We start from the raw sequence: 24,045 nt of genomic DNA on the forward strand, positions 1-24,045 counted from the left end.
TCCATTCTTCCTGTTTTTTAAAAACTGGAGTCACATTCATATATAGCAAATTCCTAAAATAAGCAGAATGCCCTCCCTCAATGAAGATACAGGATTTGTGGATCCCTGGCATTTGATAGATCCTGTCTCTGGACTCATTCCTCGTACATGGGTCAGTGCCAGGCCCCAAGGAATGTGCCTTTGAAAAATCAGGATGTTACATCCCACCCTTATTCCAGCCCCTGTGCTTTTTTCTGGAAGAATTCAGTTTAAAATAAGCACCAAGTGTGGCCTGGAAGAAGAAACGAAGCCACAGGAAGGCAGCTGCTGACCTGGCTTGGTGAGGGGGAGGGGAGAGGGATGTAGGCAAGCCCTGGGTGGATCCTAAGGCCGGGAGCTTACATTGGTTTTCTATCAGAGTCCAGGGACTAATTCATTCAGGAGGCATACAGGCCTCAGAGAGCCCAGAGAAAACAGAGAATGACGAAGTGGTAGAATCAAAGGACTTCAAGATTATTTGATTCAATTGTCCTATTTTACAGATGGGGAAACCAAGGCCCAAAGAAGTATGGGGTTTGTCCAAGGGTGCATAGCTGGTTAGTAGGAGAGCCAGGGCCAGACACCAGGTCTCCCAAAGGCCACCCACGTGTCTAGCCTCTGGACTTCCAGGCCAGGAGGAGAAGCCCACGGGGACTTGCCCAAGAGGAGCCTCTTGGTGCCTAGACACTGCAGGACCTGGGCTACTCTCATCATTTGAGCTCAGTGGAGCCATGGTTGGCTCTTTGGGTAAGGCCTAGGCATTTAAAATAGTCATAGGGATTAATATTCCACCATGAGTATGCAAGTCTGACCTGGGGAATTTTTGAAGTATCCCCTGAGTTTTATCCCAAACTGAGTCATGCAGGGCTTTTCTCACTTGGGGCTTCTCTGGGGGACTGGTTGTAGGCATTCCTCCATCCTCCACATGGTTCTGCAGAGAGAAGTCAGGAAGGTGTGGGGAGCCCCAAATGTCTATGACCCAGTCTGGTAGGGTATGATCCCTTTGTCAAAATGGCCTCCTTTTGTATCTGTCCTGGGCCCACTGGGACATAGGATTCTACTCAGAAGGGCTGAAGGGAAGAGAATTAGATGCCAAAATGATTAAGGAGGTGTGGGCAGGATAGAAGTGGCGAAAGGGAGAGGGGGAGCCCTTCCATCTTGAGTGCCAAGGGGCAGGGGGAGGACACATGGTGCCCAGGACAGGGGGGTGGGGTAGTACCTGCACCAGCATGCTGCCCAAGCAGGGAGGGCAGGGCACAAATCCCCATCTTCCCCTTCTCGCCCCCCATTCTCCTGTCCCTGCCTCCCACTGGCCCAGCGTCACCAGAGGCAGAGAGCAAGGGGCCATAGACACGTCGGCCCCGGGCACTGGGAGGAGTGTCCGGATGGAGAATAACGCATCTTGCAGTCCTATGCTTCAAAGTCAGGCAGACCTGAGTTCAAATCCTGGCCCTGCCACTGAGGGAGTTGCTTCAGTGCCCTCAGACTCAGTTTCCTCATCTGTACAATGGGGCTGACCATCCTTATCTTGTGAGCTACTGTGAAATTCAGCGTAGGACCGTGTGCCTGCCTCACAGCCCGTAAGTGTGATGCTCTGGGGGCATCGGCAGCTGACAGGCACGGCTGGGTCGATTTTACAGATGAGGAAGTGGAGCTGCAGAGAGAGGGAAGTAGCCTCCTCGGGTTGGATGCAAGTGCCACCGGGCACAACTGGGAATGAGATGCGGCCCGGTGACTCCCGAGGCCCAGGCTTTGTCGTTGGACGCTCATCCCGTAATTGCTTTCAGTCTCTGGGAAACCACTGGCTCAGATCCCCACTGCATGCTCCAAGTTGGACTGATGAAAATGTGCCAGAGTCATTAAGTTATCAGTGGGGAAGGCGGCTGTCTCTCCCCTGCAGGAAGGATGCTGCTGTCTGCGGCAGCCGGCTTTGTTCACATAAACTGCCCCTGATTCTCCGCCCGCCACCCTGCCGCCTCCCCCTACCCTGCTCCCCCAGACAAGGAGTGAGTGGGGTAGGGTTGGAGCGGGGAGGGGGCTGCTGTAAATATTCTGGGGCAACACTGAAGGTATTCATAACTCCGGACAGGAGGTGCTACCTGGAGAATCCAGCTCTGGATGGGGAAGTGGGCAAGCACGATTTCTGCACCTTGACAGATGGATCTGCCCCAGGGGAAGGAGAGAGAGGAAGGCAAGCTGGACCTTCCTTACTGTCACAGCCGGTCCCCTCCGAGCGCCGTGCCAGGAACACAAATCCAGGTGCATACTTGCCAAGGGAAAAACAAGGGCCAAGGGCTGTGCCCAGGCCGGGCTGACCGGTCCCTGGGATGATGGCTTCAGAGGGCCAGGACACAAAAGAGCAGGCCCCGGGGACGGAGACCGGGGTGGGAGGATGGGGCGCAGCCCTCTCTGAATGCTTCAGCAGTCTTGGGGCTCGGTCTGATTCCGCACGACAGATCATTCCAGAGTGAGGTTGCTGACGTGATAAAGGGAGAGCAGATGGTTCTAAGACTTTATTTTCAGAGTGTACTTTCCCCACCTTCTTTTTCTTGCGACTCCATCACCCCTGACCACAGAGGAGAAATGCTTAGCTACCCCCCTCCCCTTTTGGGTTTATTCCCTTTGCTTTGATGGCCATGGTGCTGATAAGAGCTGACAATGGCTGCCCCTCAGGACGAGCCAGGCACTGTTTTAAATGTGTTTCTTTCACAGACTCTCACGACGACGTGAGGCAGATGTGCTGTTGTGATCATCCCCATTTGCCACAGAGGATGCGGAGGCACAGAGGGGTTTAGCAATTCAGCCCAGATCACACAGGCAGTCAGTAGGAGACTAGGCAGGGCTTTGAGTCCAGGTGGTTCCGATCCAGCCTACCCACTTACTCACCACCGAGAAACTGGTTCTCTGAAGGGTGGTGCTGAAATGCCCTGGCCAGACTTCCAAGGTTACCGCAGAGGGGCATTTTACTCCCAGCTCAGGGCTGCTTGGGTCCTGTGTTCCATGTGGCAGCTCCCATATTTCGGGGCTGTGAGGTTGTTTGTTTCGAGTAACTTAGTCCCTGATCTCTGACCCCAGCCCTAACAGGTTTCCAGGACCAGATACACAATGTACGGGACCCGGTGCAAAATGAAAACGAGGGGCCCTTTGTTCAATATGTATTAAGAATTTCAAGATGGTGGTAGCAAAGCATTAAGGCAAGTGTGGGGCCCTTCTGAGCATGGACGCTGTCTGAATGCACGGGTCCCACGCCCATGAAGCTGGTCTGTATGTATTTGGTGTGGCGGGGAGATATCATTAAATAGTGCTGGGTTTTCCTTTTCTTCCAATCCAGTCAAAGTAGGATTTCCAAGGCATTTCTTTCCATCAAAATGTAGCAGTCTGATCCAGATACAGTTCCACCAAGATAAATCTTAGAAATCTTTTGTCCCTAGGATGAAGTCATTCAAAGGCCCGGTACTTGGCTTAGAAGCTTCATTTTGGGGTCAGGCATCATGCTGTATTATCTCCAATTCCTCCTAACCCTGCCTTTTAAACTCCCCTCCCTCTCACCTCCTTCCCTTTGCCTGTGAGCCTGCTCCGGGATGCGCCCTGTTAAAGAATGAGCCCCACTCAGCCTCCCTGACCCCTGCTCCCACCATCCTCCCTGCCTCCCCAGCCTCACTGGTGGAAGGAGTGATCTGTTAGCCCCGTCACCACTTCCTCAATTCCAGGAGCATTCTAAACCTCTCAAGTCTTGTCTCATCCTCCATGAGGTCGTGGATTCCCTTCTCACGAAGGTGGCCTCCTGGTTGTCAAATCTAGTGCTCTCTTTCTAGTCCCCATCTTTCTCAACCCTTCTTGGGCATCTGACATTCTCCTGGCTCTGCCAGCTTCTCATCTGTGAAATGGGGACTTGGGTTGCAGTGAGCAAACTGACCTGGATCATGAGAACAGGCCTGGCACTCGGTACACACTCAGTAGCTGTTCTCAGTGACCGTGACTGGTGGTATCCTTGGTCCTGTCAGCTGGAAACCCTGCCTCTTTTTAAAAAAAATTTTAAAAAAATTCCAGTATGATTTACATCCCAGTATAATTTACATACCTTTAATATTAGTTTCAGGTGTACAATGTAGTGATTCAACAGTTCTATATATTATGCGGTGCTCATAATGTTAAGTGTACTCTTGATCTCCATCCCCCCCCCCACCTCCCCTCTCGTAACCATCAGTTTGTTCTCTATATTTGAGTTGGGTTGTTGTTTTTTTTTTTTTTGGTCTCTTTTTAAATTTGTTCTTTCTGTTTTGTTTCTTGAATTCGACATATGAGTGAAATCGTATGATATTTGTCTTTCTCTGACTGGCTTATTTAATTTATTATACCCTCTAAATCCATCCATGTTGTTGCAAATGATAAGATTTCATTCTTTTTTTATGGTGGAGTGATATTCTGTTGTCTGTATATGCCACATCTTCTTTATCCATTCATCTAGTGATGGACACTTGGAAACCCTACCTCTTTGGCTTATGTTGCTCATTCCTGGATGAGTCTTTCTTGATAAACTTAAAAAAACCAAACCAGTTTCTTTTTTTTCACCAGATTCTTGAGATACTGGTGTTTTCTGAGTTCTATCCTCTGTCCACCTTTTTTCTCTCTCTCTGTAAATCTCTCCTTCTCTCCATATCCCTAACTCCCCCTGCCGCCCTGCCAACCTCCACATCCACATATCTTTCCTAAGCTCAGGGTGTGCAGGGCAACCCTAGACTGAACATTCTTTTCTTTCTTTAAATCTGGTTTTCCTCCTCATCCTTTGACCTATTGCCCCATAGGAACGTGGGTGTTTTCGTTGTTTCCCTTAACTGACATCGAGGGCCGGCCATGATCTGCCCTGTACTGGTGACTGGGGATGCAGCAGTGTGCAAACACACAGGGCCTGCCATGCTTGCTGCCGGTGGGGGCACACGTAGTGATCCATGATTTGTCCTAGGAAGGTAACAAACTGGGGTCCTAATTTTGACTGGAAAGACTCCCCTGGGGAAGGACATTTGAACTGACATCTGAAGAATGATGAAGCATTCATTAGGCAAACTGTTGCTGGGGACCATTGTAGGCCAAGGGAAGAGCTTGTGTAAAGGCTTTGTGGTAGAAAGAAAGATGTTTACAGAGTGAAAAGGCAATGGGCAGAAGGGCAGAGAAGGTGGTGGAATGTGGTGTTGGGTGAGGCTAGGGGCCTAGACAGGGCCTGGTTGGTGCGTGGCCAGGAAGGCCAAGTTACTGTCATTCTAGGCTTCTCCTTGCTGCCTATACCCACCCTTTTCCACCAGATTCCTTCTCTTTAACCCCTCTCCCATCCTGAAATCCTCATTGTTCACACATGGAAAATTAAAATAGCCTCTTGCCACTTTCAAATCCCATCCTCTGCACTGTAGTCTTAAATGGGATTTCTAAAATGTAAATCTGAGTAAGTTGTTCCTCAGGCTACAATCCTCCCCTGGCTCCCCATTTCCAGGACAAAGTCCTGCCTGGCTTCCTTGCTTGTTAGCTCCATCATATCCCACCCCGGCCCGCAGGTCCCCAAAGTTGGGCAGAATGTGCTTTGCTGCCTGAAAGCCTTTGCCTCCTTTGTCTGTCTGGTAATGTTCTGCTACCTTGCAAGCCACAGCTCACCTACCTCCTCCAGGAAGCCCCCCCTCCACACTCAAGCAGGTGTGCTGGCCCCTCCTCTTTCCTGGGTGCATGTGCACACTGGTGCGTTTGTCTCATCTCCCTCTTTGCTTGTTGACTTGTATGTCTTCTCTGCCAGAATGGGAGCTCCTGGAGGGAGGGCACTAGGGCTCTCCTTTATGTTTGTCCTTCTGATGCCACAGGGTTGGGCACATATGAGGTGCTTATTGTGAAGACCTGGTGATGAAGAATAACATGGTATAAACAGGTGGTGAAAAGGGCAGCTCCATCAGGAAAGCTCTGTAGGTCTGTGTATAGGGATGATGGGTAAGAGGTCTGATTTCCATGACCTCCATGTACTGTCTGGTTCTGGTTCCTCTAATGACAGAGCACAAGTCTCACTGCCCCCACCTGCCACTTCCATCCATCCCAAAGGGCAGGTGCACCAGGGTGGACAGAGTCAAGCCTAAATCTATTCATTCTTCTAGTAGAGTGGTTCTTAGACTATAGTGTGCAGCAGAATCACATGGAGGGCTTGTTAAAAGAGAGATTTCTGGCCCCACCCCCAGAGTTTCTGATTCAGTAGATCTGAGGGGAACCAAGAATATGCATCTCTAACAACTTCCCAGGTGATGCTGATGGTGCTGGTCTGGGGACTACTCTTCCAGAATCTCTTTTCTAGCAAAAGGATTTACTCTAAAAATAATTACTCTCTATGGTGTTGGGGAAGGAGATATGGGAAACTTTTTGCTTGGGTTTGGTTTTGTAGGTTTAAAGACCTATTAGTATGAGATTAATGTGGATAGATGGATCAGATTTTACACGCTTTCCTCCTCCCCTATCTCCTGGCTTTCCCACAACGTGTTTCCATGTTCATTCATCAGCTATTCAATGAATATATTTTGAAGGTGTAGTATGTCACGGCAACAGAGGGGGTGGAGTTGTTGTTATTAAGATGAAATTGGTATGAAACTGTCCTTGAGAGAAGTCCTCCAGTGCAGATGTAACTATGATTCAAGGAGATCAAAGAAGAAATGCTTGCTCGGATGGGTCGTGATTCCCCGATCTGTGGAATTGTCCTAGGCATCTAGCATTAGTGAGAGTAAAACAATTTGATAAGTGAGACCACATGACTATTAAGATCCTGAAATTCTGTATTAAGGACAGTGATAATTGACACAACAAAATGACACCAATGGAATGCTGTGGAGTTTGCAGTAGGGAGGTCTCCAGAGTCAGCTGAGGCATCCTCATGGAAATACTATTATTGTCCTTATTCTTAATAAACATTTATCCCTCACCAACAGTACGCTTGGTTACTAAGTGGATTTATAGCTGATGACCCCACAATTTGCTGTTTATTGACCTCAGATCATTGCAAAGGTTAAATAGAAGAAGCCACAAGCAGGCCCAGAGTGAGCCTCAGGGGCCTCTTTAGGTCCCATTTCCCGAGTCAAATGGAATTGAGATGTCTAGTACTGTTCTATTTTTTTGAAATATTTACAACAGAGAGAGAGAGTGTAAGTAGCCAATTGTAGGACTTGAATTTATAGTCATTAGGTCACCAACTTGAATTTCAGACTCTCACCTTATTAAGAAAGTCTACCCATTGCTAAATTCCATTGTTTGAGGCCAGGTTCAAAGTCCTTTCAGGAGGGCCCAGCACTTAAGATGCGGCAGGCTAAGCTGAAGCCCCTCGCCCCTCACCACCATTTACTGAGCATCTGTTATGTGCTGGGTACTGAGTGAGATACTTTACAAATATTATCTAGAACCCTTCAAGGCAAGTAGTACTATCATCATTTCTAGATACGAAAAAGGCACGGAGAGGCTATGTATCTTGTCCAGTTTCACACAGCAAATCACCTCAATTCATTTTTGGAATCAGCATAACCATAAAATTCAAACACGGTAGAAGATAGGTCAAAAATTCTAGATCTATCTCAAGTCTGAGTATAGATCCAAAATGCAAGATTAGAAAACAGAAAGCGGCAGTTTATCAAGTGGATCATGCACTCTTGCCAAATGGCGAGCGTTCTAGGAATATAAGAATGGCTCAATAAGAAGAAACATTGGGAAATCAACATAATTCACCATATCAACAAACTGACGGAGAGTCATATACCAGTAGATGCTGAAAGGCTGATCAGATTTTCCTGTAATAAAACTCTAACACAAGGATAAGAGGAATTACTTAAATTTGATAAAGACTAAAAATTAGCCACATGTATCATTCTAAACAGTGAACCACTAAATCCAACTTCATTGAAAGTGAGGGTGGTCTAGTCTTAAGCCATTTAGCTGGGCTTCTGCTTCTGAGGTACTGGGCAGCCAACCAATGGAACTGCCCCTTTCTTCTGTGCCCAGTGAAGCCGTATTTATGTTGCTGGGTGTCCTTATCTCACACTGTCCATGTGAGAGGTCGAGCTTATGAGGACACATTCCTAGATTTTGGGTATCGGAGGCTTCCTGGGGCATCAAGGGCACAAGCTCTTGGTTGCCACATCTACCAACGATGGCTTGGCTTTGTGGCTTTCATGGCAGAAGTGGGATGTGTTTTTCTGGCACAAAATCACCGTGTACTTTATACAGAGTTAACCACCGTATGGTGGAAGGAGCACTGCATGGGAATCCAGGAGACTGGGTTCTGGTGGCTCTGCCTCAACTGGCTGCATGTTCCCAGGCAAATCACTTAGGCTTGCTGGCCTCACTTGCCTCATCAGTGCCATGGCGTGTTGGACTGGATGGACCACCAGTGCTCTTTGGCCTCAAAGTTATAATAATCAATCACCCTTCCCACGTGCCCAGCACTGTTCTAAGTGTTTTGCATAGAGATCATCTTATCCCAACAACTCTATGAGTTAAGTCCTATCATTATTCCCATTTTCCCTCTGAAGAAACTAAGGCCCAGAGAGGGTAAGTGACTTGCCCAGGGTCTCACAGAGAAGAAATGATGGAGCTCTTTTACAGTTCAACTTCCACCCTTTACTTTTCTGGTTTTTCTTTTCCTGGGCCCATGTTGTTATAGTGGTGTCAGTTCTGTCTAGCGGGGCAAAGGTTGTTGAGGGTGGGAGACACTTCTTAAGGGAAACCCAGCTCTGGGGTAAATGGATGGGAGGCACTGCCTGGGAGAATGATGGCAGTGACTGCAGAGGTTGCTAATCTTTGCCTTTTCCCCTCTTCTCTTCCTGTCTAGTCTGCGGCAAGCGCTACAAGAACCGGCCAGGACTTAGCTACCACTACGCTCACACTCACCTGGCCAGCGAGGAGGGAGATGAGGCTCAAGACCAGGAGACCCGGTCCCCGCCTAACCACAGAAATGAGAACCACAGACGTGAGTTCCCAGTTGTTGGGTTGGGGCAGTGATGAAGTGGGTGGGCAGGGCGATAGAGTGTTCTTTTCACCTCTGGCATCTTTGGTGGCACCCATTGATTGGTTTCAACGTCCTGTGGTGACTTGGCTCTTTTAACGCAGCCCCAGCTGCCCTGTGGGTCATCTGAGCCCCAGGCTTAGAGTGAGTGGGCCAGGTGGCATCCCCAGTTCTGTTCCCAGAGGAAGGGATATGAGCGTTAAGGCAGAAGGGAAACATCCTTACCTGGCTGTTGTCAAATGCCAGACCTGTTCCTCTTCTCCCTCAGCTCTAGAACTTCCATTCACAGGTACTAACCTGACATGGGCATAGCCCTTGGGCATGTCAATTCAGATGGACATTTCAAATGTCGCCTTGACCACCAAGAGATGTAGAATATTCTTGATCTATTGCCTTGGCTATTATAGGGGTCACGATTTTGGTTCAGGGCTCTCCTGCCTTAGAAATACTGCCCTTGAGCTTCCATGCATTTCACTTGAGTACTCCCATCAGCAAGCATGATCTGGGTGCACTTGTCAAAAACTCAAAATGGGGTGGCATGATGGAGTCTTTAGAGCCTGTTTCAAGATGTGGGTCATTCTAAGATCATTAGGTGAAGAGTAATTGTGGACAGGCCATGTATTTTTTATTTTGTTCACGAGATTTTGTGGTAGGTGTTCTTAAGGGGAGCAATGCAATGTAATTAGAGGGATCAGACCTTTAAAAATATCCAGACTCTAGGATCTGAGGGTGACTCCTGTGCATTTTAGTCCATCAACTTAGTCAACAGATGTCCATCGGCTATTCATCAAATATTGGAAATAATTAACATACTTTGGCCAAGACCTTTCTTGGGATTAGGGTCAGTGTTGCCTAACCCCACCCTCCTTTCTCCTTGTAACATTGCCTTCTGTATTCGTGTGCTCAGGCCGCCCTAACAAAACACCACAGACTGGGTGGCTTAAAGAACAGAAATTACTTTTCTCGCTCTTCTGGAGGCTGCAAGTCCCAGACCAGTGTGTCATCGGGGTCGGTTCCCTCAGAGGCCTCTGTCGTTGACCTGCAGGTGTCCGCCGTCTCACTGCCTCTTTGCATGGTGTTCCCTCTGTGATCACATACCCCCGCTGTCTCTCTGTGTGTCTAAGTTTCCTCTTAGAAGGATACCAGTCAGATCGAATTAGGACCCACTGTAACTTAATCACCTCTTTAAAGGCCCTATCCCAGAAGAGTCATGTTCTGAGGCCTGGGGTTGGGGCTTCAACATACACGTTTTTGGGGGGACCCAGCTCAGCCCATATACCTTCTTTAATTCCTACTCACTTGCAGGGTTCAAGCCTTTCATGTGACAGACACTTATTTCCTTACCTGCTGTTGTCATCGGGACAGAACCTGGGAAGCAGGGCAGGAGGGTCTGACAGAGCTAGCCCACCTCCCCTTGCCAGCTACTGAGGCATGGCGAGCTCTCTCTCTCTCTCCTCCCTGGGGAGAGGTTCCCTTGGTCCAGTCTTTCAGAAAGGAAAATGTACGGGGCAGCTGGCATTTGCATCTCTCTGTTTCTCCTCTTATCCTTTCTCTGATCTCAGTGGCCTAGGCGTACCTATTGTCTCTTCCGGCAAAGGAGGCCGAGAATGATCTCTTTTGATTTGGATTGCGATCTGGAAAGTATTTATTAACCACGGTTGCTCTCTCTGAAGTATTTGTTAACTTGGTATTATTTCCCACTCCCCCCAGTGCTGGCTTATCTTCTTCTTTTTTTTTTTTTAAAGATTTTATTTATTTATTTGAGAGAGAATGAGAGAGAGCACATGAGAGGGGGGAGGGTCAGAGGGAGAAGCAGACTCCCTGCCGAGCAGGGAGCCTGATGCGGGACTCCATCCCGGGACTCCAGGATCATGATCTGAGCCGAAGGCAGTCGCTTAACCGACTGAGCCACTCAGGCGCCCCTGGCTTATCTTCTTTACATCTCTTCTCAAATGTCAAGCCACTTGGTCCTTGTGCTGCGGTGCTTTACTCACGCAATACGGTTTGGAATGCTTCTGTCTGTGTGTCTTTTGTGTGTGCACACAGTGATGGCCACAGCAGAGGAAGGTTCCTCGTGCTCCCCAAGGTACGCTGCAGGCCCGAAGCAGATCAAGGAAGTCTCTTCCTTAGGCATCCCCCCCGGCTCCCCCATGCCTGCACCTGCTGGCTCTTGACTTCCGGGGTGCGCACCGGCCTATTTCCCTCTGTCTACCAGGATCTCCTCATGTATTCTCGTGACTCAGCGTCTTCTGTCTCCTCATGTCTTCACCGTGAGGCCAAATGGCCTTGCTTAGTCAGGAAGCGGTGTCTCTCCTCCTCCTGGATGGAGATGTGTCCCAGTGTGGCTGCGAATCCTCTCCCCTCCCCCCTCCCCTGCTGATGACAAACTGAGTTCTTCAAAAACCCAAGGGTTTTAAGCTGCATAGAAAAGAATAGCTGTCCCTGGGTTCATCAGGGGCCTCCTTACATGAGGAAAGTTCCAGAACCTTCACAAACACCTTTTTAAAAAACATCTGCTCACGATGCCTCTGAGAACTCTATAGTTAACTCCAATTTTGCTAGCAAGGAGGGTGTGGCAAGAAGGCCCCAGAGGCCACAGAAGCCATTCCTTCCCTCTTCCCCAATTTCTCGGAACAGATCTAAGAGACAGCAGCTCTTCCCAGGTTCTCTGCGTCACGCATGCCACCAATCTGTCTGCTGCTCTGAATGTCTGCTCTGTTCCCTCCCACATTCCCCTGGTGAGCAGCCCCCCAACCATTTTCTCGTGAGCGCTAATTGCCGGCATCATTAATACCCAGTCATTAGCTGCTCCCACTGCTTGGGGTGGGGGTGGGCTCCCATCCATCCTGCCCCTAAATGCCACTGGGGCTGTGTGGTGAATTGAATGCGACAGCTCTGCGGCATCGAAGGTCCCAGCTTTGTGATCCTTCCTTGGCAAGGCTTTTGGACTGGGGGAGGGGGGCAGGAGAGCTTCATCCAAGAGGCTAATCTGCAGATCCCGCAGGAAAAGTTCTGGACGCCAGCAAAGTGGGAACGCTGACTTTTCCCTCTTTCGCTGAGCTGCAGGGTGGCCCAGCTGCTTGTGAGCGCACACAGGCCTAGGGGAAAAACAGCCCTATAGGCTCTGGAGTTTTCCGTGGCATGGGCATCTGCGCTCGCGCCCCCGGCAGCAGTAGAAACCTTTTGACTTTGGTGCACCTGCTGTCCCTCGCCGCACCCCCCGACTGTGTCTCCCGCCAAGCCGATGCTCATGCCTGCTTTCAGGCAGAGTGGAGTGCCAGAGCCAGCACTGACCTCCCCTCGCCCCCCAGCCCCAGGCTGCCCCAGGCCGCCAGCTCAGCAATCCACCGTGTTCTCTCGCCTTTGTTTCTCTTCTCGCCGCGCATTTTCTCCTGAGTATACACTTCTTGTCTCTTCTGTAGCTTCGTCCCCTTTCCTTCATGCCCTTGCCTCTCTGCATCAACTATAGGCAGTGCTGGGATGCTTGGAGCTCCGACATTCACCTTGGGGGATAGGACTTCTCTGATGGGGTCTTCCCTACCTAAGCTGTCACCCTTCCCATCCCTCCCTGCGTGAGGCTGGATTCTTCTTCCTTCTTGCATTTCTCTGACCACCTCTGTTTGCTTTCTACAAATGAAATCACCATGTGTATGTATGTGTGTGTGCAAGTGTGTGCGTGTCCATACAGGTACACACACACATAGACTACATGTATATGAATAAAAGGAGGGAGGACTGGGGGCAGGTTAGGACTCTGTGTGGTGCCACTCAGAAGCATTCTCTCTCTCTTTTTTGGTAAAGATTTATTTATTTATTTTTAAAAGATTTTATTTATCTGAGAGAGAGAGAGCGAGCGAGCATGAGTTGGGGGAGGGGCAGAGGAAGAGGGAGAGGAAGAGGGAGAAGCAGACCCCCGGCTGAGCAGGGAGCCCTTGGGACTTGATCCCAGCACCCTGGGATCATGACCTGAGCCTAAGGCAGACGCTTAAAGACTGAGCCATGCAGGCGCCCCTATTTGTTTATTTTAGAGAGAGAGTGCCAGTGAGCAGGGGGAGGGGCAGAGGGCGAGGGAGAGAATCTCAAGCAGACTCCCCACTGAGCACAGAGCCCGATGTGGGGCTCAATCGCATGACCCTAAGATCATGACTTGAGCCGAAATCAGGAGTCAGATGCTTAACTGACTGAACCACCCAGGCACCCCACTCAGAAGCATTCTCTTGTGACTTCTGAAATGCCACCTTGGTAAACAGTCCCAGTGGGGCCAGGGTAGCAGAGAGAACTGGATTAGAATTCAGAACTCTTTGACCCATGCTCACCATGCCAAAACTCTTCTTGAATTTCCTTTTATCTTCTATGCACAGTGGGAATCTACTAAAGATGATGTTTTCTTTCTTTTTTTTCTTTTTTTTAAAGATTTTATTTATTTATTCATGAGAGACAGAGAGAGAGACAGAGGCAGAGGGAGAAGCAGGCTCCCCGCGGAGCAGGGAGCCCGATGTGGGACTCGATCCCAGGACCCTGGGATCATGACCTGAGCCGAAGGCAGACGCTTAACCGACTGAGCCACCCAGGCGTCCCTAAAGATGATGTTTTCAAAGTCCTTTTCTGGGAGGTGGAGTGGGTGTGGGCATTGCTGATGTCCTAGACCTGAATGGAAAAGCTGTGTAAATGAATTCAGTCTACTACATTCATCTGTCCACCCATCCTTCTATCCATCCGTCCATTGGTTTAGTACCTGTGTGCTAGATACTGTCTTACTCCCTGTCATGAGAAGGAGTGTGTAATGGAGTATGTATAAATTAGTGAAGGGCTCAAGGGCACAGTACACTTTCTGCCCCTTAGGGTAGCCGTACTCCCCATGTGGCGTCAGAATCACCTGGGAACTTGTTGGAAATGCAGATTCTTGACTCCACCAGTCTCTGAAACAGAGACTCTGAGGGTGGGGATGGCAATCTGTATTTTACAGGGCATTCTGGTACATGCAAAAGCTTGAGAACCACTGCACCATTGCAAAGACTTCGCTGAGGACATTCAAGTTAGCTCTGGAAGAATGAAGAGGAATTTCCCAGGTAGAGGCAAAGGCAGGGAGGTATGAAATAGCACAATGCCCCAGACAAGGGATTGTAGTTGGGTCCGACGGTAGCATTGGAAGAATGGTGGGAAAGTAAGCGGGAGCCACCACTGGAAGCATTTTCTATGCTAGGCTGTGTAGCTGGCATCCTGTATGAAAGCGAGAGCCACAGTAGCAATTACTAGAAGGCAAGGACATATGATTTATAGAGAAAGTTGTTTGACATATTATTAATTGTCACATGGTGTATCTCTTTTACCTGGTAGCATAAATGAGTGTAAAATGTTCTGACACACTTGGAGCTCCTAAAGGGAAGTGCTTTTTAAAATATGGAGCTATAAAGTTTATTTCAAGCCTGTTTCTCAGGCCCATGGAATGGAAGTTGGGTTGTCCTGGGTCCTGGAGGTCTCCGTCTTCTGCATAATGACAGGGTGCCTGGCACATAGCTAGGCTTTCGGTATCTGCCGAGAAAAGAGAAGGCCCCACCCTACTGCGCTTTTGGAGGGCACGTTGTACTCTGCAGGACTGGAAGAGGAGAGCTGAGTTGATTAAGGGTAATGTCGGCTGATTAGATAATCTGAAAATTAGTCTGATAATGTGCAAATTACCTAAAAGAAGCATATGATGTCATTGCTACACTGATGGGAAAGATCTAATAGATATTAGTCTCCTGACATCCCTGTCCTCTAGCATATGGCCCCGGGGCAACGAGTAGAGCTTTAGGAGAGAGAGTGAAAATTGCCTTTGACACAAGCTTAAGGATTTTGGATCACTCTAAAGGTGCCTAAAAAACCATAAAGCGCACACAATCCACCACTTACCAGCCTTGACGCAGGAAATTCAGGCTTTGTTCCAGGGGAGAGAGAGGAAAATTCAGATACAGGGCTCTGTCTGGAAAAGTGAGCTGCTTCTCTCTTCCTGAAGAGCAAATTAGGGAACTAACAACAGGTGTTCTTCAGGTGAATTATTATTTAACTAAACAGTTTACAGATTATGAAGCAAGCGAAGAGAAACCTGAGGGGTCCCTCTGGCCTTGAGGATAGATTTGGAGTTAATTTTTCAGACCTTTTGTCTGGGAGAATGGCAGTGGAATTGGCCAGGCCAGAGTGTGAGTCATGACCTTGTCACTCTGCCATCTTGTGCCTGTGTGAACGTGGATCAGTCACTGGCACTTCCTTGCTCCTTTGTTGCCTCATTTGTAAGATGGAGAGAGTAACCCCGTACTGACCTCATGGGGTTGCTTCCAGTCTTCAGCGAGATGGTGTGGGTGTTCGGCACCATGCCTGCCCGTTGCAAATGCTGATAGCCCATCTCTGTGCCCTTCGGACCAACAGAGCATGTCTATGACCACAGATGGCTAATCTGAGTCAGGGCCTGTCTGTGGCTGTGTGATCCCGGGAAACTAACTGCCTGTGGGGGTCTCACTGGCATCAGGCGAAGCTTTCAGAGCCTGGCCTGGCCCTGGTGCATCCTTTGCTAAACCTTAGATGGTTTAGGTACAGAAGGACAGCAATCCTTCTGTACAGGCTAAACATGAGTACTTACTGAGCACTTACTGTGCATGTGCCCACTTGTGGGACTAAGTATAATTGGGCCTCTAAAAAAGCAGAACATGTGGTCTTAGCCCTAGGACAATTTCAGGTTTAACTGGGGAAATACGATGGATGCAGGAAACCTAGCAGGAGGACGCTGTGGAGTAGAGTCCAACCCGTGTAGCATCCCTGTATTACTGTCCCATTTCCCCAGGATGGGGCATCCAGCCACCACTTGCCTTTCTGTGAGCCTCTTTCATTTCTCTTTCTCTCATGTTTTGGGCCTAATTACCTAGAAGATTCTGGATTGAAGAATTCCACATCCTGAGTAATGACAATGACAGTAATACTTGCTGACATTCCTTGAATGTGTCAGACAGACCCTGTGCTAGGCAGCCCACGTCTCTCTAATTCACTCCTCGCAGCAACCCCGTAAGTAAGGTAGATGCTGTGTCCCCTAGAGGACATCAAGGCACACAGACCCTGACCGATGTACTCATGGACATGGAGCGTGAATGTGAATTCTCCCATCATGTGTCACTTCTTGGGAAGCTTATTTAGGCCTTTGATTCCCCCCCCCGTCTTTATCAGAAATAAAATTATTTTACATAGGAGAAGAAAGAGGGGGAGAAATGACAGAAGGCCTCCTAGGTGCCAAGCACTTTGCACACACAGGTACATGCTGGGACTCTCATTTTGTAGAAGAGGAGACAGAGTCTCAGAAAGGTTGTGTCACTTGCCCCAAGTCACATGGTTATCAACATTGGGAAGCTGAGATGTGAATGTGCTTGAGTTGGACACCATTCAATTAAGTCAGGACATTGGAACCCCAAGTGATGGATCCTAATCTCAAAGATGGGATCTTTGTCCTAGTAGTGTCTCTTAATTTTTACATGTAGGACAGTTGTGAAGTGCATCATAGTACACAGTGGCTTTTCAAAAGAAACGAATGTATTAACACGCACTTATCTTGGACTGCCTAACAAAATACCATAGACTAGTGGCTTAAACAATTGCGATTTATTTCTCACAGTGTTGGAGACTGGAAGTCCAATATAAAAGTGCGGCTGTGTCCATGTTTGATGAGGACTCTCCTCTTGGGTTGGAGATGGCCATCTTCTTGCTGTGTCCTTGCATGGCTTTTCCTTGATACATGATGGTAGAGAGAAGCAAGCTCTCTGGCGTCTTTTCATATAAGGGCACTATTCCTGCCATCCTCATGACCTCATCTAAACCTAATCACCTCCCAGAGACCCCACCTCCAAATACCATCACATTGAGGGGTAGGGTTTCAACATACACATTTTGTGGGAGATGCAATCTAATCCACAGTAGATACATTTAATCTTCAAAACTAACTTTAGTTGTTTGTGGTGTTATGTGCTCCCCCCATTACAAATTCTGCCTGAGATTTTATTTTATTTTTATTTTATTTTTTTTTTCTGCCTGAGATTTTAATTCGTAGATGAGTCTTACTTTAGAAAAAAAATTACACATCTCTTAGTCCAATAATTTTCCTGCATCTTTCTCTCATTTGTGTCTCGCTGTCTTTCCTATCCTAACTCTTACATGCATCTCTTTCTGACCTTGTCCTTTAAAAACAATAATGCTGTGCCAAAAGTGAAAATCCTTTAGGATTCATCCTTGGCTTTGTTTTCCTTCATCACCTGTACCAGCTTCCTCTCCAAAATATACTCCAAATCTGTCTTCCTTTCTTCATTTCCTGGCCTCCACCAGCTCCTGCCTGGAATCACTGCAACTTCTTTATTGGTCTGTCAGCCTGTTTTACTCCATGGAGTAGCCAAAGCTGTCTTTTTATTTATTTTTATTTAAACATACCTTTTTTTTTTTTTTTTAAAGATTTTATTTATTTATTTGAGACAAAGAGAATGAGAGAGAGAGAGAGCACATGAGAGGGGGGAGGGTCAGAGGGAGAAGCAGACTCCCTGCCGAGCACGGAGCCCGATGCGGGACTCGATCCAGGGACTCCAGGATCATGACCTGAGCCGAAGGCAGTCGCTTAACCAACTGAGCCACCCAGGCGCCCCTAAACATACATTTTTTTAAAGTAGGCTCCACACCCAGTGCAGAGCCCAATGTAGGGCTTGAACTCACAACCGTGAGATCGAGACCTGAGCCGAGATCAAGAGTTGGACATTCAACCGACTGAGCCACCCAGGTGCCCCAGTTCTTTTTAAAATATAAAATAGATTATGCCATATCCCACTCTCAGAACTTATATCACACTTGAATATGATCCAAACTTCTCACCTTGAGGGTCTGCATTTTTTCTTCTCAAAGTGTGATCAGCGGCGTCAACATCAGCTGGGACCCAGGAGACCAACTCATCCAGGTTTGCCCAGGACATTCCTGTTGTAGACTGAAAGTCTTGTGCCCTGGGAACCCCTCAGTGCCAGGCAAACCTAGACGGTTGGCTACCTAGTAGGGGAGCTTGTAAGAAATGTGGAATCTTAGGCTCTAAGCCAGACCTATGAATCCTAATCTGAATTTTAGCGAGAGGCCTCCATGGTTTGTTTGCACAGCACTCACATTTGAGAAGCCCTGGGGCCTGCTGTCCACTCTGACTTGACTTCCCCCAGGTGTTTGGCTTCCGTGCCCAGGGTAGGGTGGTAGCTGGTGGGCGTGAGAGCCAGTGTAGCCGCTTACTGACATATGACCCGAGACAGCTACCTAGCCTCCTTGTGCTGCGAGTATCATCTGTGTAAAATCAGAACATTAATGCATTTATCTCTTAGGGTTATGTGAAGATTCCATAAGTCAATTCATATAAAACGCAGCATTAACAGAAAATGTGTGTAACACACGTGTTGCTCTAGACCAGTGATTCTCAAGCTTGAGCACATCAGAATCGCCTGTTCCTTAAGACAGAACCTGCTGGATCCTCCCTTAGAAGTTTGGACCTACCAAATTCTAGGGGCCTAGAATTTGCATTTTTAACAAGTTCCCAGGTGAACCACTACCTTAGAGAAATCCACTTTTTGGAAACAGATGTTCAGTTTGTTTTCTTTTTTCTTTTGGGTTTACCGAATTAAGATGACTGGCCAGGAACCAAGTTGCACTGTTGAGTCCAGGGGATAGACTTAGTTTTCACTCTTTTCCTAAGGCTCTGTCCTACTATGGCAGACGTGTCTGTGGCTCTCAGCACCTGCTTCCTGGCTTGCTTTCTGGGTGTGTCCCCCTCTGGGCCCGCATCCCTGGGCTGGGCTGCCCTTCTGCTCTGTGGTCTCTTGACTCTGTCCTAATCCTCAGGTCTGATGCTAGAGGCACATCCTTTTCCTTTTCTTGAGTACTGTTTTTCAGTCTGAAGGATCTAGAAAATGCTGGTCCATTGTGGGCTGCTGGGGTTGACATAGCCAAGTACCCCGGAGGTGGTGGTGAGGAGGAGTGGAGAGAGGCAAGGCTGAATAAGAGATGAAGGGAGCTTGCTGAATTCTAATATCACAATAATAATATCCTGACAACTTAAATGGACGAGGCTTATCCTGCTCTAAGGCGCAGAGATGTCCTGCAATTCTCTAAGGGGAATGACACCACTTCATTCAGAGTCCTGTTGACATAGTTACTCTCAGATTAACCGTTTTCCCCTTCCACTGACTCATTTGGTGACAATAACAAGTTGCTACGCCAGGGCATGAACTGACCCACATGACCTTCCACTGGAAAACTGAAATACCTTCTTGTGCTTTCCCTAATCAGCACTGCGAAAAGTCCTCAGCTTTGCTTGGTCTTTTCCTCGCTTTTCCGAAGCATCGGTGACAGACCCGAAGTTGCCAGCCTGAGGCTGGAACACAAAGGACATTGCTAATGGGTCACGTGACCACCGAGCCCGAGAATTGGGGATGTGCTATCCAAACTCCTGGCAAATTGCAACTCTAACCAAATACGTCCGTCAGGACGGAGACGTCGATGTGAGCAGACGTGTCTTCTGTTTTTACGGCACAGTGTTTAGGAGTAAATATTCTCAAGCTGTGTGTCTAACGGTGTGAGTTTTGTACTCCCCAAAGATGAGGGAAAGGAAGTAGAAGCAAGGATGGGTGGGGTGACTGACACCACATTTAAAACTTTTATAAAGATTCTGCGGCCACTCAAATAGTAGGACAGGCTGTTTTCTCTCCAGCGGCTATGGGGCCCCAGGCGAGAGGTCCTCAAACATGGGGTTCAACGGGCTTTGGAGCCAACTGAGTCTGGGAGTTCTTAACTCTTCCATCCTGGTTTTCCAAGAAATGCCTCAGGGAGAGGGTTCCTGAGGGAGGGAAGGCCCGTTGGCTTTCTCCACCACAGCTTTATTCTCTCCGCTGGGTCCCCACTTGCTTCTTCTGCTCCCTCTGTCTGTCCCCGCTATGAACAGGCTGATGCTCAGTGCCTTAGAATGGTCACTCGACAGCCACTCAACTCCTAGTCTTTGACTTCCCTTTGCCTGAGTTTTTTCTTTGTCCAAAAAGCGTCTGTGAAGATTGTTCCTCCTTTCATGAAGTATTTATGGCCAGCACTGCGTCAGCCACGGTGCCGGGTGCTGGGGATTCCCCCATTAAAGACACTGCTCCTGCCCTCAGGGAGCTCTCGGAGGACGGGGGAGAGATGCCGCCGCCGTGCACACAACTCAGTGATGAGAGGCTGAGCTCCTCTGGGTTTGGGAGTCCTCCCTTTTCTGAGTCTACCTTCACCCTATTATAATTATCAAATCATAGGCCGGAAAGGGACCTTCCGACCTGTGGGACCCAGCATATTCTCTTGCCACTAACTAGGCATGCACTCCACCCCGGGGCCCGAGGCCTCTTCAGAGAAGCCCACTCCTCCTACTGTGCCTTCGTTTGACTGACTCTGCTCCCTGCTTTCCTGCAAGCACGCTCTGCCATTTCAACTCATTCTTTCTCGTGTTGTCCTGAACACCACGGACTGTGGTGAATTTAGGGCCATCCATAAACTTGAAGACTTAGGAATCAGCCCTTGGCCTTCGTCTCTGCTGGTGGACTAATCTCAGGGCCTGGAATCACTCTGCATTAGCAGCCCCGCCTCCTTCATCCTCACCTACATTCACATTGTCCCTGGTGCTAGGTGGCACGATGGCCGGTGAGGGAGAGTGAGTTCTCTGCCCATGAGCACTCGGGCGACCCAACGGGTGGGTGGGGAGTGGCCCCCGGTGTCCGTTTTCCTGCTGGGCTCTGCAGTCCCCTTGCCTTTTCACATGCGGGGAGGTAGGCCTCATTGGTCTTCCTTCTGGAGCCCTGGGGTAGGGCCTGAACTGCTGTTAGTGGCCAAGAAGAACGGGCCTGAATGGAATCACAACGTTTTTATTCCTTGGATCTGTAGGATTTATTTTTTCATCAGTTCTAGGGAAGCAGTGAAAAAAGGTGTCAGGCCTTGGGGATAATTTATATGAGTAAACACGTAAGGAGTAGGGTGAGCAAGAGCATGAGAATTAAGGCCATTTATCCAGGCTTTGAGGCTCTGTTTGCCCTCTGGTCCAGCCTGCCCCACAGTCTTTATCTTGCTCCTTTAACCCTCTCCTTGCCCTGCTCCGTGTGGGCCCACGCAGAGCTCCGTGTTGCTGCCCCAGCACCCTCCCGCTCCCCGCGCCTCCCACAGCCCTCATTAAAGGCTGGGTACCAGGGAGCGGGATGTGGTGGTGGCCTCCAGCTGAGGCCTGCTTGCTGATTCTGAAGGGAAGGCACGTTGGCTTCCACCCTCCCTCCTTGCCTTCCCTTCCTTCTCTCGCCCAGCCCGTGTGTGTGTGTGTGTGTGTGTCCCCTGTGTGGCCAGCCTGGGGCTGCCTTTCTGTGTGTGTGTGTGTGTGTGTGTCCCGTGTGGCCAGCCTGGGGCTGCCTTTCTGCGTTCCCTCTTTCCTCTCCCCTTTTCTTTCCTCCATCCTCTGAAGATGCGCTCTGCACAGCCAAGTGGCACTGGCTAGGATGCTTTACACTTGAGAGATGAAGTAATAACAGGTGGCAAGACCAGAGGCTGCCAGAGCCCAGGATTCCGGTTGCCATGGAAACAGGTCAGCCCTGTGGAGGGATGGGAACTGTCAGCTGTGGAGGGTGGTGGGGGAGCCAGTGAGAGGGGGCGAGGAGAGGCACAGCTTCTCCTGGAGGGCTCTTCTCACTGCCCCCCTGCTCCCCAAGGGCCACACACCCCAACTCGCAGGCCCTGGAAGAAAGAGCTGCTGGGCGGCACGGCTGGGTGGTGGGCATGGAGCATGGTCGCGTGCTTGTGCGCACCAGGCCCTGGCAGGCGGTCTGAGCGTCTGCTCAGGATGTGAAGTCATGCTTTTGTGGATGTGCCATTGGGGGGCGGGTGGCTAAACTTCTGGCTTGCTTCCGATTTCCCTAGGACACTTGGGACGCAGCTTTGGTCTTGGCAGAACCAGATGAGGGGCTGTTGCTGGTGGCCAGACTGTCCTTGCCACTCCTTCTTTTCTTGAGTGGCAGGCATATCGCCGCAGAGATCAGACTGAAAGGGGGAAAGACAGTCCTGTCTAGGTGGTAGTTTTATGGAAGATTTGGGGCCTTGTTTACCAGAGACATGTGGCCTGATTAAAGGGTACACTAATACCTTTCCAGAATGACTGCTCACCCTTTACTGAGTGTGGTGGTGGGACTGTTTGGGGCTTGGCTTTTCCTTTCTCTTGGTTTGATTTGAATGCTCCCTCCCATCTTCTGTTTATTTATTTGTGTGCATGTGTGTGTGTGCGTGTGTGTGTATGTGTGTGTGTTTCTTCATGAACTTTGTTCTTGATTTCCATTTCCCCCCACCTTTGAACTTTGTAGAGTTATCTCCCCCGGGTAAATTCCTAAACTCTTAAGGCTCACTTTATTTTCTCGGCAGCTTCCTTGTATCTCTTATATGATCTCAGCCCATGAACATTAATCAACAGAAAACCAAATCCATCATTATGGACGCTGCCATCGAGATACCACTCAGGTCTTTGCCCTCCTGTTGTCTTATTCTATAAAGTGGGACTCCATTTCCCTCTCTGTTTAAATCCCTCTTGCAAGGTCTGTGTGAGCTTCCTATTTATAGTAAAATCCTTTTTATAATGATCTCATACATGGTATCAGGAAATTGCTCATGGCTGGGTCAGGCCATAGGCCAGTATAGCTGTGGTGTAAGCTTTACTTAAAAAATAAATTCCTTCCAGAGCCTCTGGAATTCTCTGGAGAAGTGTTTTCACAGAGTATGTGACAATAAACAGGATCACCCAGTATGGATTACTGTGGTAGGGACATGAAATTTAAGTTCAAAGGGAATTTCTGTTTTTATCAGGCCAATCTCAATCATCTTTATCCCTTTGGGCTTCCTAAATGACGTATTGGGTGAATCAAGCTGACTCTAAAGAGATTTATGAAATATTTTATATGCAAGGTATGGCCAGGAAGTGTTTGCCTCTGGACTTTCCAGGAGGCAGATAGTCTATGGGGACATAGAAAACCCAAAGGTGAAGCCAGCCCCATAATCTCTTTGGGTTTCGGTTACGTCATCTTCAAATAATCCCCACTTCACAATGTTTTTGTGAGAATCAGTGAAACAACATATGTAAAGCATCCAGTGGAAGGTCTGTCACAGTTTTGTAGTGTAATAAATGTCTGTTTCTTTTTCTTTTCAAGAAACCGTTGAATAAGAGGGAGGCTGTCTGGGTAGGAGCAACCTGGACAATCAATTGTAGTCTTGTTCTTTCTTATATATTTGTGTACAAGATGATGTTTGTCCTACTGTAGTAGGGGTGCAGCGTTATTTTTCCAGCAACCCAGTGCCCTCAGCCACCCACTCTTGTTTACTCTGGGAGCTAGACATGACACCAGGCCAGATGACTGACCAATCCATTTGGACATGGACCAGCACTTCTCTCTGAGGACTTGGGAAATAAACCATGTAGTGAATGATATTCAGAGTGACTCTACCACAGGGAAAGCAAACACAGTGTTCTGTCCCCACTAGGAGGGATGTCCCAGGGGTGTCACTGGGCTGTCTACTCACATCTCTGCCATCCTTTCTAAGCCATTCATCCTCTGCATTGTGGTTAACCATTTCCTGCATGCAGGGCATTCAGGTATTCCAGTGATGAGTTAGACATGGTGCCCAACCTGAAGGAGGAGATCACTTAGTACAGGGAGCTGAGGCAGGTATACACGGGTATAAACAAGAAAAGGGTCATAAAAGTGATGTCAACAGAGTGCCCTCCCCAAGGCCTGACTGGTCTTTCTGGCTGGGGAATTGGGAGAGCTCTATGGGAAAACTCTCACCCTGAAACCAATCCTAAATGCCAAAAAGTATAAGAGAACCAGATGCAGAAGCTTCTGATTAGTCTATCCCACACCATTTGACCAAGATGAAAGGAAGCTCTGAGTTCACTATTATGAGAAGAGTGTAGGATTTTGCCAAAAATGAAGCATAACTCT

General features: G+C 48.6%; 1 protein-coding gene across 2 annotated transcripts in view; it reads left to right on the top strand.

The window, feature by feature from the left end:
* DPF3 (double PHD fingers 3) overlaps window positions 1-24,045 on the top strand; it is a 252,318-nt gene that overhangs the window by 167,809 nt on the left and 60,464 nt on the right. For both annotated transcript variants that reach the window (XR_004677074.1, XM_034993242.1), the window contains exon 7: window positions 8,855-8,992. Coding sequence is in view for 1 of the 2 variants with exons in the window: in XM_034993242.1 (XP_034849133.1) it covers window positions 8,855-8,992 (138 nt within the window). In the remaining variant the exon portion in view is untranslated. The remainder of the gene's footprint in view (window positions 1-8,854; window positions 8,993-24,045) is intronic.

The sequence above is a fragment of the Mirounga leonina genome, unplaced genomic scaffold, assembly GCF_011800145.1.
Source record: "Mirounga leonina isolate KUSES-001 unplaced genomic scaffold, KU_Mleo_1.0 Mir_82, whole genome shotgun sequence".
Classification (NCBI taxonomy): Eukaryota; Metazoa; Chordata; class Mammalia; order Carnivora; family Phocidae; genus Mirounga; species Mirounga leonina.